At 48.3% G+C, this 10,056-nt stretch overlaps 1 protein-coding gene across 1 annotated transcript; it reads left to right on the top strand.

The window, feature by feature from the left end:
• Nucleotides 1-384: 384 nt before the first annotated feature.
• LOC118916918 (uncharacterized) lies at nucleotides 385-9,633 on the top strand. Its single transcript, XM_057490535.1, is given in 11 exon segments — nucleotides 385-468; nucleotides 1,056-1,250; nucleotides 1,405-1,487; nucleotides 2,015-2,101; nucleotides 4,646-4,761; nucleotides 4,764-4,778; nucleotides 5,940-6,102; nucleotides 6,104-6,146; nucleotides 7,834-8,112; nucleotides 8,898-9,037; nucleotides 9,090-9,633. Coding segments are annotated over 11 exon segments (1,368 nt in total). The 3' UTR covers nucleotides 9,253-9,633.
• The last annotated feature ends 423 nt before the right edge of the window (nucleotides 9,634-10,056 follow it).

Raw genomic sequence — 10,056 nt, 5'->3', positions numbered from 1 at the left:
AGCCCTGAGGAGACCTGTCACCCCACACTCTTCCTGGGGGGGGGGCCCAAGAGCATCCACCTGCTTCAGCCCAGGACTTTAGAGAGACTCAGGCAGAGATGGGATGGGGTGCAGATGAGGGTGGTGAAGATGGAGTGACACTGCTGACCCCAGCCCTGCCCAGAGGAACAATGCATCACCTTTGACAGTCCTGGGCTCTGATGCTGCTGAGGTAGAGGTTCTGATGGGCAATGGAGGAGGATGGGAGCCCTTAGGCCCCTGGATCCTGTGGTGCTTAGTGCTGCCCTTTGCTCAGGGCAGGCTGGGTCAGGGCACCTAGATGGGGGATGCGCCTGGGTCTCCCTGCAGGAGGCAGAGCAGGAGCTGCTAGCACGAGTCCAGCTCATGCTGGGCTTGGTGGGCCGAGGGTACAGCGTGACCCTGCTGCTTTGGGGTCGGAAAACAGAGGCACCCCAGCTTGTGCCTCAGGTGAGTCCCAGTGGAGCCACCGGGCATAGATCTCATGAGCTCAAATGTTGCCTCCTCCGGGATACCTTTGAGAACATTCCCTCTCTACCCTAGCTAGGCTACGTGTCCCTCCCTCGGTTCCTATAGTGCCCTGTGGTCCCTATAGGATGTTTTTCCAGGGTCAATCTATGCAGCTAATGAGAGGTCAGGGAAGGTAGGAGGCTGGTGCCCATAGAGTGAGGGTCAAGGTAAGATGGTGTGCAGAGATCAAATATCCAGTGAGGTCTAATTTTTAAAGCTCTTAGTAATACTAATAATGCTAATAAACTTGAAAATTTTGGTTTTTGAGCTTCACAAAAATGCCCCCAAATCAATAGCTGCCTCAGGCCCTTGTCATGGGCCTCTGCCCTAGCAAACTGCAGCTTCCACTGAAAATGTTTGCTCATGTGTCGGGCTCACTGTGAACCCTGGGGCCTGGGGCTATTTCCGTCCTGGTTGCTGTGTGCTTAGCACCTAGCACAGGGCCAGGCACAGACTTCACCCTCAGGAAAGTTGAAGGACAGATTGATTCTTTCTCAATCCCCACGGAACCCCTTTCTCCATTTTAGCTGCTGCAGATGCTGTTTGAGGAAGCTCTGCCTCTCAGGGGCTCTGACTCTGCGCCTAGTACTCTTAGCCTGGGGCAGGTGGGACCTGGATGGGGAGGAGACCAGGAAGCCAAGGCCACGGTGATGCTGCAGAGAAGCCTGAGACTGGCGGGCAGACAGAGGAGCTTGGATCTAGCCCCTCTGCTGCTCACCAGTGTGGGCTTGCCTCTCTTGGATTTCCCTTTTCCGGCCTGAAATGGCTAACCTTTGGTTCCCTGATTGGCCCACAGGGCTCCAGTGGGAGGATCATCTGAGCTGAAAGCTGGGAGAGACTTGGTTTGTAACAGGTGTCGTGCTTGTGTGATCCCAGCTCAGTCCCCGCAGGAGGACTTGGGACCTGCGCTCTCCAGGGGCCGAGAACCTGTCAGTGCCGGATGCGGCTCCTCTGGGTTCGTGAGCGTCCGGGGCCCAACTGGGCCTGAGAGTGCTTGCTGAAGGCCTGGCTGACATCCCCAAACTGAGCCCTTGGAGGTTTCTCTTCACTGCCACCCCAGGGACGGGAAGCCCTGAGCTTGGGCTTCTGCTTACAGGGCCTGGGTTTGCTCCCAGGACTTCCTCTCACCATCACCCCTTCATCCCACGTCCCCATTCCTCTCACTCTTCTACTCTATCCATTTACACTTCTTCACCTCAGTCATTATCATCCTGGATGATTTGAGTATCTCACTGAGCAAAACTTCAATTTCTCTATCTGTAAAATGGGAGCAATCCCAGCTATTCTGTTTCCCTCCATGGGCAGATGACAGGTGAAAAATAAGATAATGAGGATGAGAGACTGTTTGGGGGCACTCTGAGATTTGAACCTTGGGGATGATTCTAACAGGCTCTTGGGATCCCCATGGGCTCCCTGTGAAGAGGTTCTGGGGGGCTGGACATAACCCAGGTGCTTAGGAGCTGAGCCTAGCCTCTCCTTCCTCTAGGGTGGTGGGAGATGCCAGTGAAGTGGAGGTGTCTGGCTCAAGTGCTGTCTCAGAGCTGTACGTGCAGGCTGCAGGGGGTGAAGGCAGGTGAGGATCCGAGGGCACATGTCACCTCTCAACCCCCTAGGCATTTGGCCTGATCCTACCCTCTCCTCCACAGGGCCTGCTCTCTGCTCACTGTTACCATGTCCTGCCCAGGGCCTGACCCTTCTGAGGGGCTTGGGACCCACCATGTGTGGCAAGGGGCCTTGAGGATCCTGCAGCTCCCAGGAGCCCTGTAAGTCTGATGGAGACTTCTGACTGCCTTGAGGGGTGGCTGAAATATGGATGTAGAGGCCCAGGATAGCATGAGAGTCAACTCCTTTCCTCACCTTTGACATGCCAAAGAAACTCCCTTTAGCATTTCTTGTGAGGCAGGTCTACTAGCAATGAACTCCCTCAGCTTTTGTTTATCAGGGAATATCTTAATTTCTCCTACATCTTTGAAGGATAGTTTGGCCAAATACAGAATCCATAGTTGACAGGTTTTATCTTTTGGACTTCGAATATGTCATCTCACTGCCTCCTGGCCTCCGTGGTTTCTGATGAGTAACTGTTTTTTAATCTTATTCAGGATCTCTTGTATGTAACAAATTGCTTCTCTCTGTTTTCAAGATTCCCTCTCTGACTTTGGCTTTTGACAGCTTGATTATAATGTGTCTTAGTGGGGATCTCTTTGAGTTAGTCTTCCTTGGAATTTGTTGAGCTTCTTGGATGTGTAAATTCATGTCTTTCATAAAATTTGGGGAATTTTGCACAAATATTCTTCAGATATTCTTTCTACCCCTTTCTCTTTTCTCCCGAGACTCCCATTATGCGTGTTTGTGCATTTGACGGAATTGCATAGGTCTCCTAGGCTCATTTTCATGCATTCTTTTTTCTTTCTGTTTCTCAGACTCATACCACAACCTCATAAGGCTGATTTTAATTTACAGATGAGGAAGGAGAGGCAGGCCTAATTTATAGATGACGCTCAGGGAAGGGAAGGCATATCTTATTTGACCTACCTTCGGGCTTACTGAGATTCTTCCTTGAGTCTGCTCAGATCTTCCCTCTAGTGGATTTTAAATTCCAGCTCTAGAATTTCTGCTTAGGTCCTTTTTTTTTACAATTTCTATCCTTCTATTGATATTCTCTATTCAGAGAAATCAAGAAATGAGACATCATTTTCTTGATTCCCTTTAGTTTTCTGAGCACATTTAAGGAAGTTGAATTAAAGTCTTTGTCTAGTGAATCCTTTGTCTGTGTTTCCTCAGATCAGTTTCTGTTAATTTCTTCTTGTTCTTATATTTGCATGCTTAATAATTTTTTGTTGGAAACTGGCCAATTTTAGTATTTTTTGTAAAGACTGTATTCTCTATTTGTCTTGGCCTCTTAAGTCTCCCCTCCTTTCCTTAGACCTCTGACGTTTTGTATATGATAATGTGGTAATTCTGAAAACTAGATTCTCTCTCCTTTTCAGGGTTTGTATTGTTGCTTGTTGTGGGTTGCAGCTATCTGTTTGCTTAGTTACTTTTCAAAACAATTTTTTGCAAGGACCATATTGTTTGTGGTCACATAAGTCTCCATTCTGTTATCTCAGTGGTTAGACAGTGACATGACAAAATTACTTTAAACTGTTGGGACAAAAATAGTAAAAGAAAAAGTAAAAAAAAAAGTAAAAGAAAAAGAAAGAAAAGGTAAGAAGCAGGAGGAGAGCAGGAGGGGAAAAAAATCAGGAAAAAAGAAAAAAGAAAAAAAATCTCCAGGTTTCTACAGATTGGCTCTGTGTTAGGTCACTCATTCTATGCTTAGCTGGGCCATTTACAGCTCTGCCTTCACCTCACCCCCTGCTTGTGCTGAGCCTAAAAATCAGCTAAAGGTGAAAGCTACGGTCTTCTCAGGTTTTTTCTGAACATGCATCCTGCCCTGGGTATGTGTGTGGCTTTCTAAGGTCCCCAGTACATGTGGGAACTTTTCAAAGCCCTTATTCCCCCCAAATCTCACTTTCCAACTTTTCCTCCCCATCTTTCCATGTGTTTATCATTTTCCCCAACTATTATTTTTGCCTGTTCTTTCATTTTTCAATGTTCTGAGGGACTGTCCTCTGCCATGGTTGTTCTGCCCTGAGAGAGATTCAAGATACGAGAACAACGGGAAACCCCTTTCATCAGTCCTGGTGGGGATCCCCAGACAGTCAAAACAGACAGACACAGTTGCTTGGGAACAAGATGTGAACTGCTCCCCAGAGAACCAAGTAACCAGATATGTGGGCTGTTGTCTTCATGACCACCTCTGTGCTTGGGAGGAGGATGGGGCTAGGGTAAGATAAAACATCATATGTTTTATGATGTAAGTATGATCTTTTATCAAACTTAAGTTGCCTTTCTCCTGGTTAAGCATTCACTTAGTTGCCATAAACCTTTGACTATCTCCCAGAGTTCTATAAGGTTGATTCTGACCATTTTTGCCAGATGTATCTGGGGAGGGACCCCCAGAATTCCCCACTCTGCCATTTTTGTTGATTGTCACCTTACTTAGTCAATTTTAACTTGGGTTGTCTTTTTATTATTGAGGTGTCAGGACATCTTTTCTCCGCCTTCCCTCTGGCAGAGATTGCCCCCTGCTACAGGTATTGGCTGGTGAGGTTGTTGGTGATCAGGCAGAGGGCTCTCTGCCCTGGACTGTCTCATGGCTCCTGGAAGGAAACAACTACAGTGGCCTTCTTTTTGCCTGGACCCTCAAGGTTGCCCGGGGTTCTTTGGGAAGCTCTGGGATCTGGCCTTAAGCCTACCCCACCCTCTCACCCAACCAGCCACAGCCCCAATCCCAGCTTAGAAAGAGCCTGACCATCTGGGAGGGGCAGGATTCAGAAAGGTCCCAGGATGGCAAGGCTGCCAAAGTCTGGGATGGCAGGGTCTATAGTAAAAGCAACCCCTTGCCCTTCAAAGGCCTTCAATAGTTTGCCAAGCATTTTTACACCGTCTAATACCTTTCATCCTTGCCACAACCTCATAAGGCTGATTTAATTTACAGATGAGGAAAGGGAGGCTCAGGAAAGGGAAGGCACTTCCTATTTTCACACACCCATTAAAAATCAGGCCTCTGTGAAATGAAACCATGTCAAAGATTGGGGGCAGGTCAAGTAGATGGTAGGATCAAACAGGAACGTCCACGAGCTGACAAGTGTTGAAGCCGGGAGATAAGTAGATGGATTTCTTTCTTTCTTTTTTTTTTTTTTTTAGGAGAGCAAGGTACAGGCTTTTATTTAGAGATAAAGTGAAAGGACAGAGCTCCCGGCTTACGCCAGGAGGGGACAAGAGAGTCCCTGTAGATGGATTTCTTATACTCTGTATAGGTTTGAAAATTGCCACAATAAAAGAGCAAAAAATGTCTGGCTTTCCTATTGTCTCTAAAATCAATAAACACACATTCATTAGACCAACATATTCCCAGACTTCCTCCTTCCTGTACCAGGCCCTGTGGAATGAGGAAGATAATTTGGAACACTTCACACCCTCAAGGATAAAGCAGTGAGGGACAAAAGTGTGTTTATCTATAGGCCAGTTTTGGTATTATGATTAAGGGCACAGACTTCAGTGCCAGACAGAACTGGGCTTGAGTTTCAGCTCTGCCACTGACCAGGAAGTTGCTTGTCCCCTCTGAGCTTCAGTTGCTTCATCTGAGAAATGTGGGGGGAGGCAGCATAAATTAGAGTTGTTGACTCACTGGAGAGTGGTGCGGATTGCGCAATCCGAGAAAAACCTTAGCACAATGCCATCAAGCGCATGTAAGAGTCTGATAGGTGTTAGCTTATTTTATAAATTATAAAAATTTAAAGTATTATAGACAGTGAGCTTTGGAGTCCAGAGGAAGGAATGATTCCCTGGGAGTCTCCCCTTCCCAGGAAGCTCCCCGAGCTTGCTGCAGGCTGCTCTGTGGGGGACTGCGGGAAGGAGGATGCTGGGGAAACAGGCAAGGCCCTCCCTGTGGGATTCAGTGGAAGAGCCCCGGGCCTGCTGGGCTGGCCTGAAGAGCCTGCATTCACGCCTCCTCGGGGACACCCTGACAGAGTGGGCTCAGGAAGCTGGGCAGGGCGCTGCAAGAATTGCCGGTGAGCTATCTGAGGCCTGGAAGTACTCAGACCAGCAATGGCCAGAGGCCACCCTGAACCCTCTCCCCATAGGTGGTGAAAGCCTGGAGTCAGTGCCCAGGAAGCCGGATGCCCAAAGGGGTGCCCTGAACCACTGGGATGTCTTCTCATCCAACCTCTTGGGAGCCCCACTGATGTCTGCCTTCCTCTCCTCCGTTTACAGAGCACTGAGAGGGGACCCATCCTTCCCTCATTAGTATATTGATTCCCAAACACTTCTGTAGGCCCTGGGAAATCAGTGTCCTCATAGAGTTTACAGTCTGCTGAAAAAACAATGACAACTCCATTATCAGGGCTCTGAAGGGCTATCAACACAGGGTTCTATGGGGCATCTAAGTTAGTCTTGACAAAGAGAGGGAAGGAAGAGTTTATGGAGGAACTTGATTCCTGAAGGATGTGGCCAGCAAAAATGAATGAAGATCGTTTCAGGCAGAGGAAAAAAGAAGCAGTCTCAAAGGTAAGCAAGTGCTTGATCTCTTTGGGGGACTCGATTTGTTGGAGAACAGAGTTTCAGGAAGAGAATCAAGAGAAAAAGACTGGATGAAACACTGTGTTGTACATTTAAAACTAATATAAGGTTGTATATCAACAATATTTCAGTTAAAAAAAAGAAAGACTGGAGACTGAAGTAGGGGCCTGGTCATATAAGGCTGTAAATGTATTAAGATGTTTGGACTTGGTCTTGAATTCAAGGGGAAGCCACAGAATTATTTTAAGCAAGGAAGACAACATTGCACCCACTTCCTGGGTGACAAACAGGCTCAGCAGAGAATGGCTCTCAAGCACCCGGGTCACCGGCATAAACAAAGGCAGCAGAGGTGCAAACACATCCGAGTCCTTAGACTCAATGTGGTCTCTTGCATCCCCTTAGGGCGCATGACCTGCCTTTCTCGTGCACAAGGGGGCGCTGTCTTCCATGATTTGCCACACGGGGGCTGGAATGCTGCTTCCTCTCAGCTCCTCCTGGTCCTTCTCCCTTCTCATAATCACTTGAAAGTTGTTCCTACTGCTCCCGGCCTTGAGAATTAGACACGTGAGCTCCCATTTACTGAACAGTGCCTGCCAATTCTTAGTGTTTTGGGGCCTTATTTCATGTTCTCCACCCGGTTTATCAGCTCTACTTTACAGATGAGGAAATGGAAGCTCAAGTCTAGTCACCTGCCTGTAGTCATACAGCTAAGAAAAGAATGGGCTGACACCTTGGTGTGATTTTAAAGCCCTGAGCATAACCCATGCTGCCCTGGGGCATGAATCCCCACTCCTAATACATTCTGAGCAGGTGATGGATTCAACAGGAAGTCACAGGCAGCCCCGGCCTCTCAGGGTGGAAGGTGTGTGTGTGTGTGTATTCTCCACCTTTGTTGTGTTTAACTGCATTTTCCTTCACTGGAGGAACAGCATCTCTAGGATCTGGGCTCCACCAAAAGCATCCTGTCAGGGATTCTGGAGACCAGGTAGTACCTCATGTACCCCAGAACTGGAAGCTATTGGTGAACAGCTGCAGAGCCCAGCTAATATGCTTTCTGCTTACCCTACCCCAGTATCAGGGAGAACTGTGGAGCTTCTGGCCAGCAAAGGACCTGAAGGGCTACCTAAGGGAGGGGCATAGGACGGGCTGCTTTCCTACTGGGTCAGTTCAGGGGTATAGGATCCTTACGGCCTCCACAGCACCCACTGGCAGGGTCAATCTCTCTCTTCTCCCACTGTGGCCTCTGAGTCTGTCTGGGCTGTAGGTTCTTCTGGGCCAGTTAGGTCCTGGCAGACACCAGATGTGGCCCTGCAATTCTTCCTGGCCCAGGCCCAGAGACAGAGACTGCAAGAACAGCACCAAATCTGGATCCAAGAGGAACTGAAGCGTTTGGAACAGGAGGTGGTGGTGGCAGGTGACCAAGTCAAAGGACTGGTGGCTGGAGAAAAGGTGAGGAGGGTTAAATAGGAAATTTGAGGCTCCTTCTAACTGGGCCAGGCACTGTGCTGGGGGCTGGCTGGGAGCCAGTGTCAGTCACAACAGCCTGGGCCATACTCTCTCTCTTGGCCCTCACAGTTTTGTTGGGGAGAGATGAGGCAATTTTCAGTGCTAAGTGCTGTGATGGGAGGAGCAGGGGCTTATGGGAACAAGGAGGTATACCCAATCCAGGCTGGAGTGGATCAGAGATGTCATCTAAGCTGAGATTTAAAGGACAAATCAGCCAGAGGAATTCAGTAGACTGAGCTCCACAAGGGCAATTTGTGCTCATCACATAGAGGCACTCAGTAATAACTTGTTTGAATGAGTTAAGAATAAAAACGTGTGTGTGTCTGTGTGTTGGGGGGAGGTGGGGTATAAGCAAAGGTCCAGAGGGAGACAAAGGCAAAGCAGCTTTTGGGTAATGCAAATGGTCCACCTGGTTGGGGCCTGGCAGGCACATGGTCAGAGGCAAGGCTAAGAAGACCAGTGTGTGCCATGCCTCTGAATTTGGACTGTACGCTGAGGATGACGGTGGACCATTGAAAGGCATGTCATCTCAGTTCTGGCTCTTACTAGCCATGTGCATTTGGGCAAGTTAGGTCATTTCTCTGATCCACTCTTTCCAAATCTGTAAAATGGCAACTGCCTTATATGGTTATCATTGCATAAAACAAGATAATTTGCATGAAGTGCTTAGAACAGAGCCTGGCATACAGGTGGCATTGAACAAAAAATGTGTATTATTACTGAAGGTCTCGGAAGAGAGGCAGAGATGGCACCTGGAGCAGACAGTGCTGAGACTCCAGCTGGGGACCCTCCAGGCAGAGCGGAACACTGCAGAGCAGGACTTGGTGGCCCTCTCTGACCTGCACACGCAGGCTACCTGAGCTCAGACATGCTGCAGGTCCGTGGGGACAGAAGGCACACCTTGAGCTAGTCCTCAGGCTGACTGACAGGCATCTCTGAATCTGGCCACAGGTCTTCCGCGCCTGGCGGGAGCTACTGGAGGAGCAGGCTGGGACCACGGAGCATCGCTACCGCAGCCTGCTGGCTGGCGTCCTGCAAGACACCATCAACCTGGCCACACAGAATCAGCAGCTTCAGCAGGACACAGACTAGGCTGGCTCCCTCCCTTGGGGAGATATCTGATGACCAGGAATCCTGCAGAAGCAGTTTCCTCCCTTAAGGGTCCTAAGAGGAGAGGAAGTTGGGTCACGATAACCAAACTAACCTTCATTATGGATAATTACCACTAACATGGTCTCATTGTGCCAGTCCCCGTTGAGTGCCTAATATCCATTATTTCATTTAGGCTTTTCTACTACCCTATTAGTAGTAGCTACTATTTGACTCCCATTTCAGAGACACAGCACCTAAAGCTAGGAGAGGTTAAGTAACTGCCTAAGGACAGTCAGCTAAGAGGCGTAACTAGAATTCATTCATGCCTTATTGGCTATGGTTCTACACTGAAGACAGTAGCGGTTTACAAGCTATACTATGCATCAGAATCACCTAGTAAGCTTATTTTTTTAAAAAGGAAAGAAAAAAGAGAAAAAAAGATTCTCAAACTCTGCTCTGTAAGATTGTTTCAATAGGTCTGGGACATTTTTTTTTTTTAACCAGCCTACCAGGTATTCTGCCACAGGAACAGGGCCTGACATTCTACCAGCCATAAGGAGAGATGACAGGCAGGAATATCAGTGAGGGAGTCAGAGGAAATGAGAATCAAAACCATACTGAGTTCTTAAGAGCTCTTCTCTAGCCTAGACACTAGCTTGTCTTTCTGGGTGCAGCACCTTCCAGTCCCAAAATTCCAGTCCCTCCAAATTCCTCAGGGCCTGAGATTTGTACTTCAGAGGTTTCAAAAGCTCTGTTGACAGAGAATAATCTCAGTCCCACCGAGTCCTCAAACCAAATAATGCT

Source organism: Manis pentadactyla, chromosome 13 (genome assembly GCF_030020395.1).
Source record: "Manis pentadactyla isolate mManPen7 chromosome 13, mManPen7.hap1, whole genome shotgun sequence".
NCBI classification, from domain to species: Eukaryota; Metazoa; Chordata; class Mammalia; order Pholidota; family Manidae; genus Manis; species Manis pentadactyla.
Note: the sequence above shows the minus strand (reverse complement) of the source record. Positions and strands in the feature narration are given on the sequence as shown.